General features: G+C 39.4%; 2 protein-coding genes across 3 annotated transcripts in view; one reads left to right on the top strand and one right to left on the bottom strand.

The window, feature by feature from the left end:
- KLHL5 (kelch like family member 5) overlaps window positions 1-11,286 on the bottom strand; it is a 70,034-nt gene extending 58,748 nt beyond the window's left edge. The window contains exon 1 of the mRNA XM_045550534.1: window positions 11,148-11,286. The gene's annotated coding sequence lies outside the window, so the exon portion shown is untranslated. The remainder of the gene's footprint in view (window positions 1-11,147) is intronic.
- A 6,710-nt stretch (window positions 11,287-17,996) lies between these two features.
- Window positions 17,997-27,980, top strand: part of TMEM156 (transmembrane protein 156) — a 47,099-nt gene continuing 37,115 nt past the window's right edge. The window contains exons 1-5 of one of the 2 annotated variants that reach the window (XM_045550529.1): window positions 17,997-18,110; window positions 21,839-22,037; window positions 22,975-23,119; window positions 24,834-24,968; window positions 25,181-25,402. In XM_045550529.1, the coding sequence (XP_045406485.1) occupies window positions 25,315-25,402 (88 nt within the window). In that variant the 5' untranslated portion in view covers window positions 17,997-18,110; window positions 21,839-22,037; window positions 22,975-23,119; window positions 24,834-24,968; window positions 25,181-25,314. The remainder of the gene's footprint in view (window positions 18,111-21,838; window positions 22,038-22,974; window positions 23,120-24,833; window positions 24,969-25,180; window positions 25,403-27,980) is intronic. The other variant, XM_045550530.1, reaches the window with a different exon arrangement.

Genomic DNA, 27,980 nt, shown 5'->3' with positions numbered 1-27,980 from the left:
TTAATCTATTCTTATGGTTTTAAGTAATATATATTGCATAAAAACCATCAAGAACTTATTTTACTATACCGTCCCAGCAGCACTCACCTCCTTAGGTTTTTCCTGAACTATAAAAAGAATGAGTTGTATCATGTGATCTTACAGAGCCCTCCAAAGTTTAGTAATTCTGGAATACTTTTAAAACTTTGTCAAATTAGATCTTCTATCAGAATTTGGCTCATTTAAAAAACTTGAATACTAGTAGAATTCCACTAACATTTATACTCCACTAACACTGAAAAACATTTGATGGCAGAAAATATTAGTTAATTATTTACCTGGATTAGAAAAGATCTGAGATTTACTTTTACTAAGTTTGACTTGAATTCCAGAAATACACCAGATAGTCTATACCTCTTCTCCAACCTCATAAAAAGCAAACATAAATGTTCTTTAAAATCCTGTATTTATGTAAATTCAACAAATATTTGTTCTGTATGCAGAACAGAACACAAAAAGAGTCCACAAAATCCATCAGAGCAGGGCCCACTGTATCCCTAACAACCTGTATGGCACATAGCATTCAAATATTTACTGAATTTAAATAAAACATAAACGAAGAAATGGCATAGACTTTGACTTAAAAGATTTAAAAACCAGCAGAATATCCAGCTGATTGTGTCCCAAAAAAGAAAAAAAAATAAAACAAAAACCAGCAGACTAGGATCTTGAATGAAACTCTTACTGAATGATCAAGAAGTATTTCCTTTATTTGGGTGAAGATGAGGTTCTCAAGGTGAGGATTTAGAGGTATACCTTTAAAAAACTGGGCAGTGGTGAGAAATGGATTCGTGAGGGAAGACACTATCAACAGGGAAACCAGTTAGAAAATTCTACAATGTGTCAGGTACATTTGAAACTTGGATGGAAGCAACAAGAACTGAAAGGGGACAGATGTTAAAAATGAGGTCTGCCCTTACAGGATGTCTGTTGCAAATGGACAGGAAGAAGTCAAAGACGGCAGTATTTTTAAACTTGGGTGACTGGAAGAAGAATGGTAACATTAACATAAATAAGGAAGTGAGGATATTGTTTCAGGAGGATTGATTGTAGCTTTAGATAAGTTTGGTTTTAATTATATATCTAGCAACCAAATAGCTAGGACTAGATGTATAGAGCCATATCTAGCTTATACTCAAAAATCAATCTATTTAAGAAATCAGAAATTCAAAATGCAGACAGATAAACCCTGGGCTGGTTATCTTTGCATTCTTTTCACTAGTTACCCCAAACACATGGCACTAAAATTTCTTTTGTAATTAAAAAAACTTACAGTTTGAAATCCAAAATTAAGATTTCTAGCACAATGTTGTATCTTTCACTGTTAAAAAGAGTTGAGAAATATTTCTAACTTAATCACTAAGTGAAAATTAAAAATAGATATCAAATTTAAATTCAGCTGCAACAAGCTAAGAGATCTGGCTTTGTAAGCCTTGTAGTAGATTGAAAACTCAGCAGTCAAGAGCACTGGATACACACTGAAAACCGAGTACGCCTTCATGGTAACAGCCATCTGATGTAGGGATTTTATTTCTTTGTATATCCTAAATAAAAGTACTGTGATATGTGTGTATAAGATCAAGGTGAAAAAAGTGGAGTACATTTTAAAGTTTAAACTAAATTACATCCCCTTACCGTAGCACTTATAATACAGACACTGACATTTAATTTAAAAATTACAATATAGCATGATAAAGATACAGAATGCATGCATAGGACAGGCTAAGCTAGCAAGGCAGCTAAGATGGCTGCAGAGCTCAAAGATGTATTTCCAGTCAACCCAGAACTGGAGTACAGTGAAAGCCCCCTCTCAGATGAAGTTGGCCCATTAGATGAAAAAGTCAGTAATCGCAAAAATAATATTTACTTTTCCTTAAAGATGTTATTTTCACTTGGACATATAAAATGCACATTAATTTACAAATCTTTTCATATAGGGTTAATTCCACGTATTTGGTATGGGTCTCCTACTGAGTGTGGGTCCTCTTTCTCGCACAAGCCATGCCCATGATGATCCACCATCCACACTTTCCACTTAAGGTTTCCATAAATGGAAAGAGAACTTAGAGGAACTTCTGAAAGGGTATGAATACAGAATCCTTTAGATGAGTGGTCTGTCCACCATAGGGAAAAACTTGTGCCAGATTGTAAATTAATGCATTACTTTCTTCAAGCAGAAAATCTTACCATGAAAAAAAATGTCCATGGAACTAGTGTGCTTAGTGATGTAGCTAATTTACATTCTGGTGTGAGCTCAATAGTCTGAAGACCAGGTAGCTGATCGATGGACTTTGACAGGCATTGCTTTTAGACTTTGATGACTTTTTCCCTAGTCCTTTACAATTATCCAGGCTTCATCCTATTTGATAGCAAGTTTTTTAATAACTCATTTACACTGAGACATCCCAAAGCATTCAACTTAATTTTCATAGAAAGAATTCTCTTTTCTTTGCACTTTCATTAATTTACATGTTTCCTAATGTTTTATAATTACTATAATAAATATCATTGTTAAAAACAGGTTTGTGAATAAGTACAACCAATTCTTGGTAAGCACCCAACTCAACAGGCAAGCAGAGAAACATGCGTCTGCTCTGGAGAGGCCTACTTAGCCACGAGCGGCCAGTGGGCCCTCGGTATCAGCAAGTACACTTTACAGAGAGGAGAGAGATCAGGTTAAAGCCACAAGTCACTTCAGAGGTAGTTGGTCAAGAGTGCTTCTGCTGTTATTTTCCCACATTATCACTTATTAATGGTAGCCTAAGTGACACAGCAGGAAGAGTAGTAGAAGTAGCTGGCTAAGCCACTCACCAGCTAGCTGTGTAATTTGGGCAAATCACTTCATCTCTCTGATCTTCAGTTTTCTCTTCAGTAAAACAGGATTAAGTAAGTAGCATGTGTGAATGATGACTAAGGGTCAGGATCTGTAACAGCAGCAACTATTTCCTAAGTGCCTAAGATAGCTGCATTTAGTGTACAATAATATGTGAAATACTTTACATTGAATGGAGCATTTAGTTATCAGAAAAACTCTGGCAAACAGGGGCTATTCCTTCCCCAACCCCTTATGGAAGAGGACATTGGAATGAAGTGAGAGTAACTGACTTGCCTTAATACGTATATCTGGTTGAGTAGTAGGGCTCAATTTGAATCCAGGATGGACTCTAAAGACCAGATACTTTCGAGCACACCACATTGCTCCTTGCTTTCAAAATATTCTCATTTGCTACTCACAACTACCTTGACAGTCAGGTAGAGTAGTTATTGCCCCCACTGTACAAACAAGAAAGCAGACTTAGAGTACAGTGACTTGTACAAGGTTATATGTCTAGTAAAGAGTTGTAGAGCAGACTTGAATTCTTTGTTGATAATATCTGACCAAACTAAAAGCAAATGAGGCACTGAGAAGCAAACAAACTAAAACATACACCAAAAAACAGACTACTTGAGGGACATATCATTTCCTACATAACAAAATATTAAGTTCATCATAATTGCAATTAAATGCCAAAATAGCATTTATTCACCAAGTACAAGTGCTTCACAGATTTCTCCCTACTTGGCTCCCTCCCAATTTCTGTCACTATTTCTTATAGAGCAAAGTGCTGAACTACAATAACATCAAATGTACTGTTTCATTCCTCAACTACCTATCAGCATTAATATCTGGTAGTAAAGCAAGGAATATTTGTAAAAATCAGCTAAATTTATATTAAATAGCCTTTTTCTCAAGTTTACCTATAAAAGTTACTACAGTTGATACTATGATGACTACAACATAACAAAATATTTACATTTGAAAATATTCTGGCTTGATGACTGGTAATAAACAAAGCTTCCCTTGCCACCTACTCCTTAGATTTTGTGAATGTAAGTATATATTTGCTGTGGCACAAGGATGAAAACTGCAATACTATAAAGATAATGGGAAACCACTGCTAAATTCTTGCTCGATCTATTATGGTTGGCTTGTGCCGGGACATCCTGCTATCTTATGTGCCATAAAAAATAACAATCTGGATAAATATAATTTTGTCTTTTACTGACCTGAACCAAATCCAGAAGTGTTTCTGTCTTGCATGTACCTTTACGGTGATGGAATTGCAAAAATTATCTATCAGTACTCTCTAAACACAAATATAATCAATCAAAGTTGCCTGGGCTCTCTTAACACATAATGAGCCAACCACAGATCAATTTGATTCTTCTGCAGGACTAATCAGATTTTATAAATTATATATTTATGTTAGAGCAGCATAAATTGGGTAGGGAAGGGGCAGTAAAGGACAATGTTAGTAATTGAGAGGAGAAAATGTGAAATGCTGATTCTCAGCTGCTCGTAATTAGAAATGGTTAATCGCTACAGATGCTCATTAAATCAGTTAACCATTAAAAAAACACCCTGGCTTGTCCTATATCCAGATCTAAAAAAAAAAAAACAAAACACACCACCAATAAACTGTCGTATATAATTTAACTTCAGCAGAAAGCAAAATAAGGCATGCTAGTGGTCAAATGGAGATCAGTGGAGGCTAGAATTTCTCAGTGTTAATCGGACATTAGACTAAATCCAATGTTCTTAGGAGGCACTTCAAGGTAGTCCTCCCAACTTCCAGTGGGAGGAAGGAGATGACAAATTTAGGACAAACTGGTTCAGGCCCCTCCACAGAACCATGCTGAACCTGGCCAGCAATTCTAAACTCCCGGAGAGCAGAGACTTGAGTATCCCTTTTCTCTGCTTATCAGAGAAATGTCTACCCAAAGGAAGGGAAATACTAAATAGAAATGAACTAACCAGCCTCAAATCTAAATCCCCTCTTAACCATTTTCCACACTATAGCCAAAGTAACCTTCGAAAGTGCAATTCTTGACTACATCACTCTGTTAAAAACTTTTTGTTTTTGACCACCTAACAAGATAAATAAAAACCAAGATCTTCAGTATGGAATTCAGAGTTTTTAATGATCCAGTAGTTCCTGCCTACCTTTCTGCCTCACCTTCCTTCAACCTATTTCATACTTCATCTATTATAAAAAGAGTTAAAGCACACTACATCAAAATAAGCAAAATAATTATTATTGAATACTTCCCAAATGAAAATTCATTCACTGTGGATAATATGAGTTAAGCTTCAGTTAGCTCTCTTGGCTCTCTTCCCCTGGCAATCTGTAGAATTAGGTGTGTCAACTATGTTACTAGGCAAGATTGCTTATAGTAAAAATGATCCCTGATTAGTAAATTTGCATCAGGACTCAGGAACTATAAATACCTCATAGGGAAGCTATAGCTTTGACTTTTCTGTGATGGCTCTTTTAATTGGCATATCCTTTGCAGGGACTTTGGAAGCTAAGTCTCTGGAGTTGTGTAAGAGATATTGGATCCTATGGGACATGGATTTTGTTTTTTTGAGACAGGGTCTTGCTCTGTTGGCCAGGCTGGAGTACGGTTGTATGATCACAGCTCACTGCAGCCTGGAACTTGTGGGCTCAAGCAATCCTCCTACCTCAGCCTCCTGAGTAGCTGGCCTCTGGGACTACAGGTGTGTGCCACCACACCAGATTCATTTTTAAATTTTTTTGTAAGACAGGGTCTCGCTATGTTGCCCAGACTCGTCTTAAACTTCTGGGGTCAAGCAATCCTCCCACCTTGGCCTCCCAAATTTCTGGGATTACAGGTGTGAACCACCACACCTGGCTGGGACATGGATTTTTAAAGCAAAGGTAGCTCTTGCACTGACCTAGTGTGAGCTTATTCTGAGATGTCGCCCAGATGGCCATGCGAGCTGCTTGCACGGACTGCTGCGAAGATCACTCCCACTGAGGAGGAACCTGCTTCCTGCGATGTGATTCCTGTCTGACGGCCTTCTGGGTGAACAGACCCATGGCAGTTTTCTGAATGTGAATGTTTAGTTGAACCTAAGAAGACCCTTCATTTCCGTAGCTACGAGTCTTAAAATGACATTCCAAATCTTCTACAATGTGAACTCAAACCCCTTTCCCTTTTTGTCTGCTCCTTTAGTCTAACATGTATCCCTGACAAATCCCACCTAATCTCAGACACAGCTTTTACTTACCTTCCTCTGTTGTTGTTTTCTTTTTCTGGGGATCCCTCTTCCAAGTAACATATACCACCTCCCCATAGTTCATCTTTCAGCTACTGATGAGGTGAAGCTAAGGATATTTTTCAACCAGGAAGAAAGGAGATACTGCATAGTTAAAGAATGCAAGGGAACTTTGTTAGTGAAGCTAAGTACCTGCAGCTAACAGAAAAAGAATGGAAATTTACTGAGAATAAAATTAGACTGAGTTGAAGAGATGTGGTAATAGCGTATTGAAGTGTAAACTGTCCAGATAAAACAGTGTCCAGGAGAGCAGTCTGGATGGGAGAAAAGAGCAGAGCTAGGTAGTATATTAAGTGCTTCCTTCTTCCTGCATTATAAGCCATAAGGAGAAGCCAGGGAGCCCTGTATCAGGATCAAAGCAGGTTACTTGTTCAGAATTAGACAATCCAGCAGTCTGTACCCTGGGAGAGGAAGAAGGGATGGATGAAGGGATAACAATGTAGAAGGGAGGGAATATTGATTATGGCTACAAGTCAGCTCCAGTTCCACCTTCTTATCCTGATTTGCAAGCTGATGTTAATTGTTCAGAACTTCAATGGCATCTCAGGTTTCTTTGCTGCAAGCTGTTAGAACTGCCTCCTTCTCTACTATAAAGTTGCCAATCACCCTAACTTGATATACCTTAGGGCCAACTGCATTATTTCCAAAGTCTGATAGTGGTTAATTTAAGAGATTACCAAGATGTAGCACTTTAAAAAGTTTAGATCTTCTAAAATTGCTAAAGGCCTGTAGTTAGTTTCAAGTTTGTAAAATGTAACAGCAAATAGAGAAGAATTAGTCAACAGAGAAGAAGAATGAAGCACATGTGCAGAGAGAGACACTAGCAAGAAATTTATATAGACCTGGAGAGAGAGAAAGTAGCCCTAATTCCTAACTTTTTGATGCCAGTTGCCTCTGAGGCTCATCAGCACTTCTTGCCCTTGGACTCCGTGACATAAAGCTATATTCATTTTCTAACAAAATGCTCTTTTTGCTTAAGCTAGTTTAAGTAATTTTGTTTGTCACGAAGTAATTCTTTTTTTTTTTTTTGAGACAGAGTCTCACTCTGTTGCCTAGGCTAGAGTGCCATGGTGTCAGCCTAGCTCACAGCAACCTCCAACTCCTGGGTTCAAGCAATCCTCCTGCCTCAGCCTCCCGAGTAGCTGGGACTACAGGCATGCGCCACCATGCCAGGTTAATTTTTTCTATATATACTTTTAGTTCTCCATATAATTTCTTTCTATTTTTAGTAGAGTCAGGGTCTCGCTCTTGCTCAGGCTGGATTGAACTCCTGAGCTCAAACGATCCACCCGCCTCGGCCTCCCAGAGTGCTAGGACTACAGGCGTGAGCCACCGTGCCCGGCCACGAAGTAATTCTTAAATCCAAAAAAGGTGGGAGGGAGAAAGTGTAACAGTTTATATATGTATGTATATATATATATGTATATATATATATATATACATTTTTAATCATATTGAAAAATTCTGTTAATGCTGCCTTAAAGAGAAAGGGAGAGCAAACTCAATAACAGCTATTTTCTATTGGGACTGTAAACTCCCCATTCATCTTTTTATCCTCACATGGTGCCTAACACAGTGCCTTATACACATTCAACAAATGTTTACTGAATGGACATACAATTCAAAAAGAACAAAATTCACTTGGTCAAATAGTAAATCTAATTATGGAGTTTTCCAAAGCATTTCATTTTAACTTAATAAAAGATGTTCTTTATAATTCTCATTAGCATAATTCTGTTTAAACATACACAAAGAAATGCTGTTTTCTATTTTCTAAATAGAATACTGTACTGAAAAACATAATTTGTGTTTGATTTATTCAGATTTTGTGTTAATTCGTGGGACTGCGTGGTAGTCAGTAAGACTGTTCACAGACCATTCCAGTTCTCCAACGTCTGGGCACATGGTAGAACTGCGTTATGTCCCCACCTCCTTTAAGTTGGATGTAGTCATGTGACTTATTTGCTCAATGAAATGGCAGTGGAAGTTACACGTGTCACTTCTAGGTAGAAGCCTTTACAAGCCAATGTTCAATTCATCACAGCCTTTCCCCTGTGCTAAAAATCGTGGAACCATGTGTTGAGATGGAGCCTCTGAGAGCCTGCGGCTCCGAACGACTACATGTAACAGAGTCTCTGGCTGACCCTCCCTGGACACGAAGTGCAACAGAAATAAAACTTTATTGTTTTAAACCCATAGGATATGAGGGCCTTTTGTTACCACAGGATAACCTATCCTACCTGATATACTCAGCAAACCCCTTTCTCATAAATGCAGTGAGACAATGAATAGCTCTGGCCCTCATTTTCAGAATGGTAACATTTTGTATAGCAGTACATCATTTAGAGAATACTTTTGTACAGAACTGTCCCTCATTATCCAAACACGACAACTGAATGGATTCGGATAAATTTTTAGACCAACCCTTAGTCTCTCAACTTCCAGTACTTGCCATCTGAAACTCAGGAACCAAATACACCTGGATAGGTGCTATCTCTTGCCTTCCAAACTCTTGCCATCTGCACTCAGGAATGGAATGCATTTAGACAGTGAAGGATTCTTGATACATTATTTCATTTGCACCCTTCAAACTGTTTTTCAACTACCCAGTACCTAGTAGATTCTCAATATTTATTCCATGAATGAATTGCGTGTTGTCATCATTCTACTTTTACAAATGAGGAAACAAACATTCAGCAGAGGTTCATAAAATTCCTGGAAACAACCCTACACGTTAGTGGCACAATCCCAGATTTTCTGGCTCCAAATCTTTGCTCTTTCCACTATGTACTGTGCTTTCTTAGGTTTCTTATAGCTGCAGAATTTAGGGTTTGATAGTAAATAGCAGAAACGGTGTTTTAATAAAAAGGAACATGTCAATCACATATTTACATCCAAGACAATTTTCAAGGATTTCTTCTTGTCTAAACCTAGTCTAATTCACAAAGTACCCTGAAGCCCAAACAGGAAGATACTCTAGGGGTCCTTTGGTCCAACAGGCAACTTGCAAAAGAACAATGAAGCAGCATCAAAGAATTTAGGAGGAAAGTAGCCTTCTCCTTTGACACATATATAAAAAAATCCTGATTTCTAGATTACCTTCACTTTGGTCCTTACCAAATTGGTTAGCCTTAAACTCTTTGCTATCTAGTTCTCATTAAACCTCAGTTGTAAGAAATATGAATTGCCTGAAGCATAGACAATTCACCCGTTTTTATAGGTTCAGTAGTTCTCAGGTTGTGTTCCATAGTCAAATAAATTTGGAGAAGATCACAAAATATATCCCTCTTTAAAAGAGCAACTGGAATATTAGCATAGTAAACCTCCAAGAAATTCTGTAGTAAAATCTTAAGTTTGTCTAACCCAGCTATCTCAAACCTATTTGAACTCAGAATTTATTTCAAGAAATAAACTATTAACTTCTCATTCTTTAGAACAGTTTAGGAAATAGTTTTAGATCATTCTAAATGTTATGAATGGATCAAGTGAAGCCTTCAGAGAACTTGTCCGTAGAGTTTTGTTACTGCCTTAATAGTGAAAAACACTGTTGTGCAAAATTCACTATTTTCTGTAGAGATATTTTAAAGATGTCAACTGCATCATACTTCTCCCTTTTTATTAGGGCCCATGAGAAAATATTCCCCTCAGACCTCATTATTAGCAAAATGTCTTGCTTAAGCAGAACTGGTTTGTTTTTATCTTGGAATTAGAAACACACTGACACTTACTTGGTTCCTTTCTCTATTTCCAGCCTCCTAGGAATCCCAAAGCCCAAACTGTGACTCATCTCTGGTACAGGATCTTGTAAGTATGCACTTGGTATTTTCTTTTCCCTTGACTTTGTATTCTTTTTTTCCTGCTCTACCTTAATTTTCTGTTTGTTTTACCCTACGGTACCACACGGACACTAACTTGCTTCAAATCATTTTTGGAACTATATGTTGCACATATTAAGTCCTCTCTTACAGTTTCATGTTGATTCCTCCATCCCTGCCCCATTACCCCAAAAATGTCAGTGCATTCACCTCTGCGTAAAAGTATGCACATAAGTTGTAACAAAGCAATAGAACATACACACTCACAACGCAGTCAAACCTGCCAATGCTTAAACCCAGAAAAAAAAAAGTCATTATTGTCTCTTTTCAGAGATCTAATAACCAGAAAGGCTTCCTAAACTGTTTCCTAAGAGGAAGGAGAATTAACATTTATTGCGCATCAGTAACTGCTAGGCGCTTAATAACAGCTGCTCCATTTTTTAAGGCAAGCAGGAGGGGCATCTGCCTCCACTTAATCTCTGAAGGGACGCACGAGGAACTGGTAACGCTGCGCGGGCGAAGGGGTGGGTGGGGAGACTGTATCCCTTTTGTACCTTCTGACTTTGGTGAATGCGTCAACAATTCAAGACTACGTTTAAAAAAATCAATGAAACAGTAATGCTTTACTCTTTGACACAGCAAACTTTTTCCGCCAGTTTCTGATCCCAAAGTGTGCACAGAAATAAATGACTAAATGCAAAAGTTCCAACCGGCACACCAGATCTTATCAAAATAAAGTGCTTTCCTTATTCTCCACACTCCGGGGGTGAGACCATTGCTGAAAGGAAAAAGTTAGGTTAGGAAAGCCTGCAGGTAACGATGAGGAAAAGATCCGAAATGGTTTCCAGTTTGTTTTATTAGCAGGCGCGGTCCGGGAAAGCAGCGACGACCGTACACTGCAGTCCGCGCCTCACCCGCAGGCCGCCGACGCCGCGTCCGGAACTTTCAGCGACTCGAGGGCCGCCCGGGCCGCGGCTCCCGGGCTCAGGCTGCGCGGCAGGCGGTCGCGACGGGTTCGAGCCCCGGGCGCGGCTCGGGGAGGCCCCGCCCGGCCCGGCCCCGCCGCCGGGGGGTCTCGCGGCCGCCTCCCGGGGCGCCGAGTCCCGGCCGCCGCGCGGGTGGCGGGTCGCGGGGAGCGCCCCCGCCGGCGCGGTGCAGGAAGTCGCACTTACCGCGTCGGGCTCCGCAGGCGCGCGGGTCACGGCGGGCGGGGGCCGGCGAGCCGCGAGAGGGATGCTCGGCCCCGCGCGCGCCCCCAACCCCTACCCGGCAGCCTCACCCGGGCGCCGGCCGGCCGGCCCGCGGCGAGCCACTCCCGCTCCGTCAGGCAGCGCCAGGCCGGGGGTCAACCCGCCGGGCAGCCGGGAGGGGGCGGGCGGCCGGGCCAGGGGTGGGGGTCGGGACTGCCTGGCTCGTCAGTCCCGGCGCGGCGCGCGGCCGCCCGCCCCGCCCCTCCGCCAGGCCCCGCCCCCTCGCCGGCCGCGTGTCCCGGCTCGCGGTGTCGGTCCCCCAGCGCGGCGCGCCGACGACCCGGGCCGGGCGCCGGGGGGGAGGGGCGCGCGCTGCGGCTGGGGGAGCCGGTGGGGGAAGGGGACGTCCGGGTGGGCGGGGCTCTGGCGAGGAGGGGGCGGGGCGGGCGGACCCGATCGAGATTCCGGTTGTTCCGCGCCCCTGGAAAGCGGCTGCGGGAGTTCCTGGGGGTGGAAGTTAGGGAGAGGCCCCTCTGCAGGGCTGGAAGGCGGCCAGACGGCCGGCTCTGCGTGCCTCGGAGCTCCGAGGAAACTCGCCAAGTGTCGCCTTTCTTCTCCAGCCCCTGCAGCCTCTCCCCTCGCCATGATCTGATAAGTATTGTGCTCCCGGTAGTGGGTTTGTGCCATCGCAATTATAGTCCTCAACAGTGTGACCCGTAAGCATTGTTTTCCAAAGGTGGGATAGCAAGAATCTCAAAAAGTGGATTCTTTATTCATTCCTCTAGCAAACGTACCTTGAACCGTATGCTAAGTTGAGAGAATGACAACTAGTCTATTCAGCGCCTGTAGGCCAAACACTAATGTAAAGCGCTTTACGTATGTGAACTCACCATCAGGTTTGAGCGACACAGCTGTGGTCTCTGCCGCGGGGAGCTCATGGTGGGTAAGGGAGGGAAGAGGTTTCCTTACTTTGTCTCAGAGTGATGTGTAAACGAAATGCCCATCTGCTTTTGGTTCTCAAAGTAAACATTTGCAAATTCAAATAATACTTTATTTAATCATTTGCTACTGTGAGCTAGCTGTATGCGCTCCACGATGGTCGAATGTGGCCATTTCCCCCAAATGATATTTGCTCAGGAAATCTACAGTATGTCTCCCTAAGAAAAACCCCATGCAAGCAACGCAAGTGGTCCAGGAGACTGATAATCGAATAACCAAATTGTGGTAGCAGCCTGGGGTGGCTGAGAGATCTGTTTAGGGATGTATTGTGCACTCCCACTTGGGGAAGTGGTTAGAAAAAGCAACATAATTTAAAACAATGAAGCATAGACATGGACTGCTAGTACAAAGGGAAGCGGATGGGATGATTTAATATTGTTACAGTCAGGAAGGGGATACATCACAAACTTTCAAGGAGGACTCCAACTACAAAGCCCGGGATACATTTTTTATCTGAGCCATGTGAAAGAGACACCTTTTCACCCTTTATGCAATGACACCTACATGCCTAGGTAAAAATTACTTCAATAGCATTGTCTTTAACTACAAAAAAATTTGTGTAAACAAACTCATAGCCTGAATTTTTGGAATTTGGTGTTGAGTTTCAGTCCTCATTTGATTTTTCAATGTTAACATTTGTTCACACTAACAGCAAATGACATTCTTCATGTTTTTTTATTCTTGTTCATAGTTACTTGTTAAGTTGTAGACTTTTAATTCAATGTTTTTCTTTTAGGTTTATAATGAGAAAGACTAGAAAAGTATTGCAATCAAATCAGATTAGAATTGTAATAAAACATGAATCCTGATTTAAGAAATGGGAATTCCCATACACCATCTCCTTTTTTCATGCTCGTTATATTGTTTGTCTTATCTTGAAACCTGTTCTCTTTGATTTACTAATCTGTATTTTCTGTTTATTTGCTTCATTACCCAGTAAAAGCAATTAAATGAAACATCCCTTGTAATCTGGCTCCCTAGGGTTAGCCTCCCCTCCCATTCTAGTAACCTTTTAAAATAGTAGTACAATAGAGAATTGTACTCCCAACACTGGCCACCTCCCTCTTTGCCAACAGGGCAAGCACTTCCTGTGCAGCCTTTGCATGTCCCTCTTCTGGTAGGCTCTTGGCTACTCAAACAACTGGCTCCTCTTCCATCATGTCACCTTTCCCGACTATCCTATCTATGTAAACCTGCAAACCCACCACACCCCATCTCCTCACTTCTCACCTGACATATATCTTTGCCTTTCTACTCCCGCTGGAATGTAAGCTCCATGAGAGCAAAACTTTGTTTTGTTCACTGTTACATCTCCAGTATCTAATACCGTGTTTGTCACATAGTACGCACTCAAAAAATATTTTTTGAATGAATGAATGCCTCCACGTAGGAGAGATAGCTTGTATTACTTTATGTAATGGCCAATGGGTTTTCATGCAACTTATCTTTTAACTGAGCCAATAAGACTTAGATATATTAATAAAGTCTAAAACACAGCCCACTTTTACCCTATTTAAAGTTAGAATTTGAAAAGAATTTTTCTCTCTCATTCTGGCAATACTAAGGAGAAAGATTTGAAGAAACATTCACAGCTATGAATTTATGCTGAGATGTTACAACTTGGCCCATAAATGGATCCATAGAATCAGAGTAGTGATGGATCAATAAATGCCGTGACAGTCTTAATATTTTTTCCTGAGAGGAAACAGCAATGATCGGAAGTGGAATAATTGAACCTAAAATTTCATTACTCTACTGATAATTTGATAGATAGTGTCAGCACAATATCTTTTGTGAATGCTTAAATAATTTTAATTGACAATAATCATGAGGGTAAAGTTAACAATTCCATGTTTTAATCTGGTTCAAGTGTAGCACTAATAGTCAGTAAACAGAACTTAACTCTAATGTGTAGATGCCCTTAATAAAGGGTTTGACTTTTCATTTTATGCTCTGCTTACTGAGTGTGTGGGTGGGGAGCATTAAAGGCTTAAACTATGATTATATACAGTATACATGTTCAAAATCTGGATCCCAGGAATGTGATCTCTTTTAGGGGATTTAGGATTTCTTTTAGCAGTATTTCTGCTATCCAAGTTTTGACATGAACAGCCTCATGAAAATACAGAGCTATATGAGGCATGACTGGATCATACCCCTGGAAGGAGAAGCTCCAGGCCGGAGAGAAAGGTGGCCAATTAAACCCGACTAAAAATCTGTCCTCTTGAAGTTTACCTCACATTCTCACTCCAGTTTCTCTTAGTTCCCCTGGTAATTTGTTCCCCCGGTCAACTTGGCCAAAATACAATTAAAAAAAAAAAGAAGAAGGAAGAGAAAATCTCCTTGGCTGTCTTTACCACAGCTAAGCCAATCTAGAGTTTTCAAAATGAACTTTACTAAAATGTAAAGGAGAATAAAAATGAAATTATTATGGAAAATATAAGCAACACCAATAACTTCATTCATTTGTTCAGCTACTCTTCTGCAGTTTCCATTCTTCCAGGAACAAAATTCCATCCCCAAGGGCAGGTATAAATTTGCAGGCAATGTGCTTGGTTTCCTTTCCTCCAGGCTCTTTTTCTTTCCCTACGTGGTAGGGTTGTTTTTCTGTCTTCCTCATGGGAGCCACAGGCTTGATGGAATCACAGCCAAGGCTAAAAGTCCCACTTGCACTCCCGTGCCGTTCTTACGTCTGGTCCAGTCAAATTGCAGGACTGTGGTGACTGTGGTGACTGATACAATGGGTTGAGACTCCCTCTTTACCAGTGCTGGGAAGGTCATTACCAACCCACTGGGAGGCCACTCCTTTGCAGTCCTCAGACCAATCCTGTGAGAACTGCTGGACACAGTGCTGGGGGCATGGGGTAGGAATGTGCATTCTCTCATGCACATATTTCCATCCACCCATTCACAAGTAGGTCTCCTATAACCAGGCCACACTTTCTGACTGGAAGAAATGGTTTTTGTAAAATGACTTTTACTACTTCCTGCGCCAGTCTCTCTCACCTTTCTGAAATACAAACCTAATTCTGTTCATCCCCCAGGACCATGCTTAACTCACTTTAATGACTCTCCATTGTCTTCAAGGTAAAGTTCAAACACCTTAGCATGGTTATAAGGTCCTTCATAATCTAACCCCCGTCTGATTCTCTAGCCCTGTGCCCATTCTGAGCTATTTGCAGCATCCAGAACATATCATGTATCCCACAATTGTGCCTTTAAATGTTTCCTCCATCTGGAGTACTCTCCTTTCCAGTATCTGCTGGCCCTCAAGACTCAGCTCCAAGGTCACCTCCTCTGGCGATATTTATCCTGAACTTCCCAGGCTGAGCGAGTTCCTCTGCTGTGCTCCCACAGTTCCCTGGGTGCTCCTTGATTCTAGCAGCTACTCAATGGGCTTACTTGTCTGTTTCTCCGACTAGCTTGAGAGGTCTTTAATGGCAGGAACTCAAATATTTTCTGAATGAATGAATGAAAAAACATCCCTTCCCTACAAAGGCTTAAGAAACAACAACTTATTTGAGTGTGGCCATTTTGTCCCTCAGCATTATAACATATACAGAAAGGACCACCCCTCTAATTTATAGTATCATACTACCAGTTTCATGAAACTTTAGAAGGTCTTTAATTTAGTATTCAGAAACTTACAAGTGCAAGGGAATGAACAGGAAGTACTTGTATTTATTTCCATGTATTAAAAAAAAATTCTTCCAGCATCTTAATATACTTGTTTTACATTTAAAACTAATAGTTGCAAGACTACTAATTGATGTTCTCATGGGTTAAAATATTGTTCCACAATGTATCTCTGTATTTGATGTATTACTTCCCGATTCACTAACAGACAGGAACCATTCAGTCTGGCTTCTGTTTTCATGTTCTCAGAGACCAAGTTCATAACCATTATACAAGTTTAAGCATTTACGTTTGTTATTGTTCTGATGGTTTGCTTATAGAATATTCATACAACAATATTTACCAAATAATATAGTAGAGAGAGACCTACAGCATGGAGGACATTGTGCTGCTTCTTTTGGGGGAGAGAATGAACAAAGATGAATCAGATAGATACATAAACTTAAAAGCTTTTATCAGTCATTATGCTTCCTCTTCTGCCTCCATTTTATTCATCTTTTTAAAAGCACCCATCCTGTGTTCACACTTGCATTCTATATTCAGTGACTATACATAGCACAGACTTCTTGGGGAAAGATTCTGGCTGAGTAACAAGCAGCTGACCTGAGATACAAAACAGTGAAAAGTGATTAGAAGGTGGCATGTATTGAAAACATTTGAAGACATTCAGAGTCATGGTCTAAGCCGTATAAAGAGGGGAAAAAGCAAGCATTTCATTTTCTTCCACTCTATCCGGAAGAAAACCAAGAAATAGTATTAGATTCAGACAGGCTCTTGTGTTGCAGTCAGTTCTTTTTATCTGAGACTGGAACTGTTGGACCCGATACTTTCAGACTCTGTGCAATTGATTTTATTCTATCTCCTAAAGAGTCAAATGTTGTTATATTTAGTATCAGGAAGAATGTTTTGATTATGCTTTTCTTTCTCTTTATGCATTAATTAACAAGATAATGAATTTCATTGTTAAGTTTCCAGACACTTTGTTCCCAGAGTCTGAAATACTGCAGTGGTCTTAGGAATCCATTCCAGGGTGGTTTTCCCTTCGTGCCTCCCCCCTCTGCGTGTACCTGCTGGGCAGACAGGACTGACTCATAGTCCTTTTAAGGAAAGTGGCTCCAACAGATTATTTCCTGCATAGGCTGCTGTCTCGGTGCAGCAGGTTTTGTTCGTAAAACCAAATGGCCCTTCCAGCCACAGGTGATTGGGGTGGGGACAGTGTTGGCTAAGCAGCCACATAGGGGCTGGGCACCAGCCACCTCTTGAGTGTGAAGGCCTGGGGTGAGCTCTGCCCAGTTCTGAAAATTCTAAATCCAGTGGTGGCAGATCGAACCACATTTTCCCTGCTGGAGAAGAAATGCATTAAGTGAACAAAGAGTGGGCAGCTCAGTGAACCGCAGCCTGTGGTCTGAGCAATGCTGTGCTCCTTTTCTGCTTCTCTGAGGAGCTGGCTGTGCGCCCCAGGTTGGCCTGGCTGACTTGATTTGGCTGCTGAAGGGGTGACCTCTTGTGTGCCCTCATGCCCTGGGGTGCTTTGCAGCAACCTCACCAGGGCCCCAGAAGCTACGCAGAGAAGTATGAGGGCTGTCTGGACAGTATCCAGCCATTGTGAATACAATGAGAATGGTATTACATGGCTGGATACTGTCCCAACAGTCCTGGGAAGCAGAGGCATCGCTGTGGTCCCCTGCCGGCCTGCTCCGAGGCTCTCCATAGAGTTCTATTAAGCTCCTCCCCAGGCGAGAGCGGCCAGCCTCACAGACACCACGGCACCTTTCTCGATCAGCTCTGTTTCTACAATGCCAAAGAGGTTATGTGAGACAGAATTATGTTTATTGAGTTATAATTTAATATAGTAAAATTCACCCTTTTTATGGTCCACTTCTAGAATTTTGACTAACATGTAGTTGTATAATCACCACCAAAATCAAGATAGAGAACATTTCCGTCACCCTAAAATTCCCTGTGCCCCTTTGTCATCAGCCCTCCCTCTATCCCCAGCCTCTGGCAACCACTGATCTATGTTCTGCCCCTGGAGTTTTGCCTCTTCCCAAGTGTCATATTAATGACAAGGCCTTCGTTAACATCCTTATTTAAGCCAACATGTGCCCTGCCCAACTCTCTGCTAACATGTCGCACACTCATACTTTGCCTTATTTTTTTCAGGACACTTAACATTGACTGAAAATAAATTATTTTCTTTCTTTGCTTGGTTATTGTCTCTCATTGGAATGTACACTCCCACCAGAAAGCGGCAAGGACTGGGCCTGTTTGCTACCAGATCTCCAAGGTTCAGACACTGCCTGACATTTTGTAAGTGCTCGGTAAATATTTGTCAAATGAACCACAACATGAATGAAGAGCCTGGAACTTTTAGGCCCTCTCTCCATACTCAGGCAGATCTCATTAAAAAGAGATTATTTTTCCCCACAAAATGTGTTAATCTAAGTATTGCTGTGTTGCCAAAGTAGGTGATTATCTGCCAATAACACAATTAGAAGTAATTAGGCTGATCCCGATTATGGATTGCCTTTTAAATTCATTTTCTGGATGGTTAGATCACCTAGAGTAGAACTGGCCTGAAGTGTGTAAAATGTAAATAATGACAGTGACGATTCCATAAGGTTGTTATGAGAATTAAATGACCTAATATAAGTGAAGTGTTTCATGCAGTGGCCTTAACTGGGAGCTATTTTGTTCCCCCAGGGACATCTGGCAACGTCTGGAGACTTTCTGTTGTCAAAACTGGGATGGGCAGGAGTTCAAGACCAATGTGGACAATATACTGAGACCTAATCTATTAAAAAAAAAGGAAAGAAGTCCTGTCATTAGCAATGACGTAGATGAACCTGAAGGACATTATGTTAAATTAAATAAGCCAGGAACAGAAAGACAAATAACATATGATCTCACTCATATGTAGAATCTAAAATAGTTAAACTCATGGAAGGAGAGAGTACAATGATGGTTATCAGGGGCTCTGGAGTGAGGGACAGTTTGGGGAGATGTTGGTCAAAGAATACACATTTTCATTTAGACAGAAAGAAAAAGTTCAAGAGATCTACTGTACAACATGGTGACTGTAGTTAATACAATGTGTTTTATACTTGAAAATTTCTAAGAGAGTAGATTGTAAGGGCTATCAACACAAATACATTAAATATGTGAGGTAATGCATATGTTAATAGCCTGATTTAATAATTCCACAATGTATATGTATTTTAAACATGTGCATTATAAATATATGCAATGTTTTCAATAAAAAGATAATAATTAAAAAAATAAAAATGATGTTCTATGAAAAAAAAAACTGGGGCGGGGAGGGCTGCTACGGGCTGAGCATGCTACAGTGCATAGGACAGTCCCCCATGACAGAGCGGGACCCATCCCAAAGTGTCAGCAGTGCTACCAGTGAGAAACCCTGGGTTAGCGCAGTGTCGGGCACATTGTAAAAGCTGTATTTGTGTTTGCTATTACTGTTTTATAAGTGACCCTTCTTAGCAAATTTTCTCACCCGGCCTGAGGGTGGAGATATAATTTGGTACTGGGCTGAGAGCACTAAGTCAGACTCTGTGGGTAGAAACCTAGCTTTACCCTTTATTAACTATGTGATTTTTGAGCATGCTACTTGACTTCTCTATAGCTCGTATTCTTTGTCTATAAAATTGGAATAATAATAGTAACTCCCTCAGAGAGTTGCTGGGGGATTGAATAACATGACCCATATAAAACATTCCATACTGCCGTAGCACACAGTAAATGTTCAATAAATGTCATCGATCATTGCTGCTATTGCTGTTGACCCCAAAAAGATCTTTCCACAGACTATAGTGAAAGGATTGAGGATAGTTTCAGCTAGGAAAAAAAATAGAAAAATATTGCTCATGTAAAGTATATACAAGTGTATATTCGTATGATAATAGATAACTTCATAGAAGTTAAGCTTAAACTATCCTTTTTAAGTTTGCTATTTATTATTTTCTAAAAAGTATATTGCTTTTGCTTTTCTGGTAGAGTATCTCCTTGAAATAAAAGATTCTTTCATTTTAAAAATTTGTATCTAGCACACAATGTACAATTATTTAGTTAAGACTTTAAATCTTGATTAGAAGTATAAATACATTAAGTGTTTAGAAAACCTGGATCTCAGATACGAAATGTAAGACTTAGGAAACTTAAACATTAATGTAGCAGAAAAACTTCTTGTGTTTTAGGTTTATTAATCTCTTATTCCTTCATTAAAATAGGAGGGAGAAGCTCACAGAGGGTAAGTAATCGCAGATTTGTCGCCATTTATAGCAGTTCCTAGATTCTCCTTTTATAATCTAACATTTGCGAAGGCGCTTTGGAAATTGTAAAAAAAATATGAAAATGTGCTATTAGCATTATCATCAACTCTAACAAGTTATTAGAGAGTGAAATATTTCCACTGCAAGGGAGAAGGCCAAGCTTTTTATGTTTCTTAGTATGTGTTCCAGGCAGCCAAAATCAGGCTGCAAGTAAATTTTGTATTTAAAAATAAACAGCTACTTGATAAACTATAAATTATTTGATATAATATTATAAATACAATGAGGAACTATGTTTCTCAGCATAAAACTTTTAGGTACATAAGCCACCATATTTTGTAACGTGTTACAAAATAATTGGGTGGGAAAAACTCTACCAGATACAAAATGAAGAGGCAAATGACAACCTGGGGAAAATGTTTGCAACAGATGCAGAGGGCATATAGTCTCAATAGAGAAAAGAGGCCTTTAACTCAACAGGAAAGATACGAATGCGCCAGTAAAAGACATGAATAGGCAATTCGCAAAAGAGGAAATTAAAATTGCCAGCAAATATAAAAAATGTTCAGAATTACTATCAATCAAAGAAATGTAAACTAAAACAACACTTTTTTTCCCTTTTCAATTGGCTAGTGTTAAAGTTTGGTGATAAATATATGGGCTCTCACACATAGTTAATAGAATGTGTATAGACACGACTTTTCTGCAAGTCCATTGCAGTATGAATGAAGAACTTCAAAAACTTTTTTGCTCTTTGTCTCAGGGTTCTACTGTATAATCTGACTCACACAAAGATTTATATATGTGAGTGTTCACATTGTGGTGACATATATAAAATTTAAAAAATGACATAATTAGAATATGGTTCAAGGAATTATGATCCATATGTGGACCATTAAAAATTGAATGCAGTCTTGAAAAATAACTTCTGCATTTTCAAGTTTGGGTGACTGAGGGGTATGGTACAGGTAATAGAGGTTACTGGAGGGAGGACAGCACAGGTGTAAGGGGATCCATCAAAAGAAGAGTGCCAGGCTCAGGGCGGGTGGCCCACACCTGTAATCCCAGCACTTTGGGAGGCTGAGCCAGAAGGATCACTTGAGGCCAGGAGTTTAAGATCAGCCTGGGCAACACAGTGAGACCCCATCTCTCTAAAAAAAAAAAAAAAGCCAGGTGTGGTGGTGTGTGCCTGTGATTTCAGCTACTCGGGAGGCTGAGGCAGGAGACTCCCTTGAGCCCAGGAGTTTGAGGTTGCAGTGAGCTATGATGATGCCACTGCACTCTAGCCTGGGCAACAGAGTGAGACTCTGTATCATAAAAAGAAGAGTGCCAGGCAGCAGGGGAACCTATGGCCCTTGGCTTGCCACAACTCCTCAAGGTAAATATGTACATTAAATTCTAACAATAAGCCAGAGTAATATACTTAAAAGGTTTAGCATTTTCTACAACTCTAATCTTCATAATAACGTAAATCAAAGCCATAAATAACATTGTTAAAGAAAATTTCTTACACAACAAGAAACTGTCTATACCAGGTTTATGTTTCTGACTCCTCTGTTGCTTCAGTTTTATCCTCAAAATAAAATAAAAAGTTAAGTAAAACAAGGGTTAGCACAACCTATGTTTGTTCATTTCTGAGGTACTATCATTTTAGGATGGATTACCTAGAAGAAACTGCAGTTTAATTCTTAAATCTTAGTGATTGCTGGTGTTTCAAATGCAGATATTTAATGATGTATTTTATGTGTTTAGCAATTTCAGTTGTAAAACATTTTAGTGGATGAATGATGATAATCAGAAAAAAAACAAGATATTTTGAGCCTTTTGTTAGTGGATAAGAACCCAAATTCTGTAAAATAATTTAAAGAAGTTTATTCTGAGCCAAATCGTGTGACCGGCCCGGAGCACATGGCCTCGAGATGTCCTGAGAAAATGTGCCAGCGGTGGCCAGGTTAGTCTGGTTTCGTACCTTTCTGGAGACAGCAACTGCATGCAAGACCCTAAGTCAATACAGGGAGGCCGTACTTTGGTTTGGCGAGAGAAAGTGGGACATCTCAAGGAGGAAGGGCGTTACCGGTTATAGGTGGGTTTAAAGATTCTTTGATTTGTAATTGGTTAAAGAAATGAAACTTTGTCTAAAGGCTTGGAAAGTTTTAACTTAAGATAAGGATGTCTGTTAATCAGAGACAAGCCACTGGACACTTACCAAAACTCAGGTGACCTGTTGAGTAAATTGGTGGCCTGCAGGTGTGGTTTAAGCTTTGTCTTGTGTAGCCTTAGGCCTGGTAATGGGTTACAAAGGACGTCTCCAAGAAGGGAGGGGGCACGATGAGGCACGTCTGACCTCCCTTCTCATGGCCTGCAACTCAGCTTTAGGGTATTTCTGAGGCCCCTTGGCCAAGAGAGGCTCCATTCAGTCAGTTAGGAGGCTTAAGATTTTATTTTAGTTCGCACTTTAATTTTAACCTTTGCTATTGAATCTTGGAAGATTTGACCCAGCAGATATCTGAAATTTGTCATTAGCTATTGTCCTGTTAACACTTTAAGCAGTTAGTAATTGTAGGCATAAGGATCAGAAGTATTTATAAAACTTGGATTAGTGTTAGGGTGGGAGCCCAGGGTGCAGGCTGAGGAGGAATTCTTGACACAAAGATTAGAATAGTTTTAAAGAAAGAAAGTTTATTTACTTCCCAAAGGAAGTAAATAAAGGAAGGGCTAAGCACAAGAGAAGGAAAGGAGAAGTGCTAGCCCCCAAGGCTAAGGGGCTTGGGATTTTCCTCTGGGCTTAAGAAGGGTAAAGAAAAATTTATTTCTGTAGACTGATTAGCAGGAGACAGCTGTGAGATGTTAGGGTGTTCATTTATTTTTCCCTTTTTTTCCCCCTTCAGGCTGTCTTATCAGTTTCCTCTGGATTGTGGTCTGGCCAGTCTGGTCCTGGATGTCAAGGAGGAGAATTTACACTCCATTTCTGTCTGCTCAGATCTTTTCAAATGCTGTAAAAACCATCTCCACAAGTGGTTAATCGTAAAGACAGTGAGTTAAGATCCAGGCTGTTACTCAGATATGGGGCAGTGATCTTTCTTTCCCTTTTTCTGTTACATAATTTATTTTTCTCCATTAGACAATTTATTAGCAAGGCCATCCTATCAATTAGCACTGTATAGAATAATTGTGGATAATAAAAGATTCCTGAAATATTTGAGGGCATGTCATAATTTTCTCATGATTTGCTAAATCAGAGATGACGCATTGACATCCAGCAAGTGCAGTACCGGCTGACTGTGAGATACTGATTCCTGTATCTGCAGAGCACCAGGCTGTGGCCTGGGATTGAGGGTCCCTAGGCTGCTCTCCTGACATCTACCATCTGGACATCACCAGAGAAACCGGTTGCAGAGCACATGGGCCAGCCCGTCAAAGACAAAGGGCTCGTGAAGCTGCTAGATAAATTTGTCTTCCAGGTGTCCAAGAATAGGTGTCAAAGTGGCAGGAAGTGTGTGTGAGGGTGTAGATTTGGAAGAAATAGTACCACCAAAAAAACCCCTCTTACAAATCAATAAAATTTGATATGGACAAAAGAACTAATAAACAAACCAAAGTGTTGTTGGAAAATTTACACAGAAAAGAATAAGTACTAACAAAACTAACTGTAAAAGTAATCAAAATCAAAAACTAATTAGTGAAAATTAACTAGAAACTAAAAATTAAAAACTAATCAAAATTAAAATGGAAAAAATAGAAGTGGTTTAACTACATTTTAAAGAAAATTTATCAGGAATTAAATTAATTTAATGGTGTTAAGTCAGTACTTTCTTGATAAATTTCATGTCATTGCAAAATTATAGTTGGAAAGTTTATTTTAAAAAGTAAGAGTCAGAATGTTTGGGGATTCAAAACAAGGTCAAAATGGGATATAGATCATTAAGGTGACCACTTGGTGAAAACTCTAAAATGTGGAAGAATTAAGGGACAGGGCTTCCCACCCCTCTCCATCAGCATTTCCAGAGACCACCACCTGGCCTATGCTTCTCATTCGGTATAGGGTGCAAGCCATGACTCTCAATTCTTCCCCTCCTTAGAGGGATCCTTGGTGCTGTTCTTAAATTAAGTCAGATTTGAAGTCCTTCTTCCATGTTGATTGTTCTTAGACTCAGGTCCTAAGGTTTCCTAACCCATGATTCCCATCTGTCCATCAAATTGCTGTGCCCAAACAGAAGAGAACACAGTTAATTCATACTCACAGTCTGTTCACAGCAGGCTTTTATCTCCTGCCTCCCACTCCCTACCCACCCCACTCTTCCATAGAGCCCAGGTTTGGGTGAGAAGAAGAAATAGGATAGTTAAAAGATGGGAAGTGGGGGTGCAGGAGGGAGTGAGCAGGGAGAAAGTGATTGGAGATGTTTGTTGCCATTTTTTTTTAAGATAAGGAAACAAGAACAGTGGAAACACTGGATAGCTGGATTTTCAAAGTAAAAAGATTTGTTTGCACATATGCTTTATTCACCATAAATTTTCCCTACCCTTCATTTATATTCTAAGACAAAGTATTTTATTTCACTGGGATTATCATAATGAAAGATCTTTTTTTGAAATAGGAACTGACAATGTGGATTTTGTAACAATCATAGTGTTTATAGGCTTAATGTTAATGAGTTTTATTCTATTGCTGTATACAATAAAGTACAAACAAAATTTTGCGTGTGCTTTTAGTTTATCCTCACATTTTGTACTGTTTACTGTCTTCTAGATATACTGTTTTCCGAACACTAGAATTCAGCACAGCACCTGGCACTAAAAAGGGATCAAAAGTCACTTAATAAGTAAATAAATGAGTGATATCCATACAACCTAGACATGACTGACATTGAGCATTTTATTTTTGGTAAGTGTATTGTGGATTTATATTACTCACACACATCGGCAAACCTAGAGAAAGAGCTTCAGATTTCTATGAGGACAAGACCCCCTTGCTTCTTGAGATCATTTATTTTTCTTGTTTAGAAGATAGTTTGAAAGTGCTTATTAGAGGGTAGTTTTTTTTTTAATGGAAAGTGGCTCAAAAGTGAAGTCTCAGTTTACGGCCTCTTTTTTTAGAAGTCTTACCCGAAAGGAAGTGAGTCTGAGGTGGACTGCTCTAACTGGAAGCACCGCGGAGATGAAACTCACGGCAGGAAGCCACATACCATCGATGTACCGGGTGGCAACACGTTTGTGTCATGTGAATAGACATGACAAAAACAGCCCTCCTTAAATTATTTGTGGCAATAGTGATCACATTCATTTTAGTTTTGCCGGAATATTTCAAGACATCAGAAGGTGAGTATATGATTGTAATCTAGCTTTCCTTTCCTAATTTTTAAAAATGGTTATACCTGTTGGTTACAGGAAAGATTTTTGGGTACATGCTACATGGGCTAAAGTTCCATGTTTGAAAAACTGATAAAACAAGATTGCAATTTTAGTTACCTGTTAAATAGCACAGTAACCTTATTCATAGTACTTAATTAATGTAGCATACATAAAAATGAAGAGGGATATTTAAAGTCTGTAGTCTTAGATTTCAAACATTGAGTTTACAAAATCTTATCACGTGATTTTGCCCTTTGAAAGTTTCCTTCAAAACAGTTTTAAGTATGGTTTTATATTCTGGAATTATTTAATGAAGAAAGTGGCATTTATTATGTTAAAAACTCTTGAATTCCTTTATCACAACTATTTTGCACAAATAGTTTACTGTCAATTTTTGAAAAGTAAGAGTATTTACATATTTTGAAATAAGGTGAGTGTGAACCTAAGCAGATGCACCTGTGTATTTGTGACTAGAGAAAAATGGAACAAAAGTAAACTCTGTGAACATTTCCAAAAATTGTGATACAATTGCTGAGACCTAGATTAGGAAAAAATATATATAAATTTTAACTATTTTTATGTTAATAAAAGTTTTGAAAATGTATTAATGTTATTGTTTGGATGGCAGTTGTGCTCCCTAGTAGTTAATAAGGACAAGAAGTAAAAAGAAAATGGTGTATTCTAGCCTCGAATTGTTATTATATGAGCTTGATTAAAATCAGAGAAAAACTTATATTTAATGACTTACTGCAATGAATATTTATTGTTGCATATATGTGATGCTAAGTAGCCAGATAAAAATATTTTTTCTAATTATATTGATGACATATTCCAATGATTATTTAATGTTGCATATACATGATACTAAGTAGCCAGATAAAAATATTTTTGCTAAATAAACACTCTGACTGCAATTTGGTTTTCTGGCATTATGTTACTTAGATTAAGTAATTATAGCACATATTTTTAATGCTTGATTTCACTGGGTGAAAATGTGTTACAACAGGAATAGTTAGAATAAAGATAATCTGTTTTTAAGATATTGTGGGCTGAGAGTAAGCTCATTTAATAGTTATCCAAGGTAGGTCCTGTATATACATATATATATATAGAGAGAGAGAGAGAGAGAGAGAGAGGGAACCTATAGATAGATAGACAGATATAGGACCTACCTATATATATATATCACCTCCAAAAATATCAGGTTGGATCTAATGAAAACTAGATAATCATCCCCAAAAAGATTTAATAAACTATTAGCTAACTATTGGCTAGTATTTTACAAGAACTGATGCCCACAAGAGCATGTAAAGGTTTTCCTTTTGGGAGCAGATGTATTGTTCTTTTAGTTCTTATTTCTCAAAGTGTGAAGCATGGCCTTCTGGGGCATGACGAGCAGAAAGAAGACATGAAACAGAGAGAAATTCACAGGGAGGGACAGGTGAGCACTTTAGCCGCACTTTGTATTGGTAGGTAGAAGATAGAGCTCTTATAAAATCCACCCTGGCTTAATAGTAATGTGTCAGTTCTTCTTCATTTTGACAACGGTTACCCATCATTTATAGTGATGTTTGTTCTCCTTTTAGTAGTTTCATGACTGATGACGTCAGCTCCCAGTACTGTTTACTGCCTTCCCCAAAATTTAAAATAGCTGTTTCTCTTTTCCTGGTCCAAGAACAGCATAGTTATTTCTTTGAACTCTTCTTGGGGTGATGGTTTTTTTGTTTTTTTTTTAAGAAAGTAGGTCTCACTGTGTTACCCAGGCTGGCCTCAAACTCTTGGGCACAAGCAGTCCTCCCACCCCAGCCTCGCAAGTAGCTGGGATTACTGGCCCTTACCATGCTGGATTTATTGGGGAATTTTGTTTCACAGAAGCCCTGCTTGAGGCTAACAAACAGAAATGTTTGGAAACCATCGTTTTCTTTTATGTCATTTAGTGGTAGAAATTTTGCACAGAGCCACCATAAACAAAAAGTTGATTTAGGAAAAATGCTTTATACATGCAATCACGTAATAATAATGCTTTATATGTTTATAATGGCTTATGGATCACCAGGAACATGTTTCTATAGCCTCATTTCATATGGTCCTATATTGGTTAAACTGAAGAGACTCGAACATAATTGTTTTGCTTTTTTTTTTATTAGTTTTTAATCACAGTACTAGTTTGCCTATGAAATGAGTTGAACTGTCAACCAATATATTTCATAAAATAAAGTATCTAGTAAAATTATTTGATGATTCGCTAAGAATGTTTCAGAAGTGTTAAAATTAACTTTGTGAAATTCCTGTTTAGGCTTACCCTATCAGTTACTTGTGGCTTTTTCCCCCCGTTTTTTTTTATGTTCTGTTCACTTTAATTTGTAAGATAAATATCATAAAATGACTTTTACTTATAAATTATTCACTGATATTCTGTCTTTAACATGTCAAATGAATTTGAAAGGCATCTTAATGAGGAATAATGTATTCACAAGGTTTAATGGATTTGATTTCAAAATAATAAACCCTCTGAAGTCCTACGTTAAAAATAGAGCACGGTGTC

Source organism: Lemur catta, chromosome 4 (assembly GCF_020740605.2).
Source record: "Lemur catta isolate mLemCat1 chromosome 4, mLemCat1.pri, whole genome shotgun sequence".
NCBI classification, from domain to species: domain Eukaryota; kingdom Metazoa; phylum Chordata; class Mammalia; order Primates; family Lemuridae; genus Lemur; species Lemur catta.
Note: the sequence above shows the minus strand (reverse complement) of the source record. Positions and strands in the feature narration are given on the sequence as shown.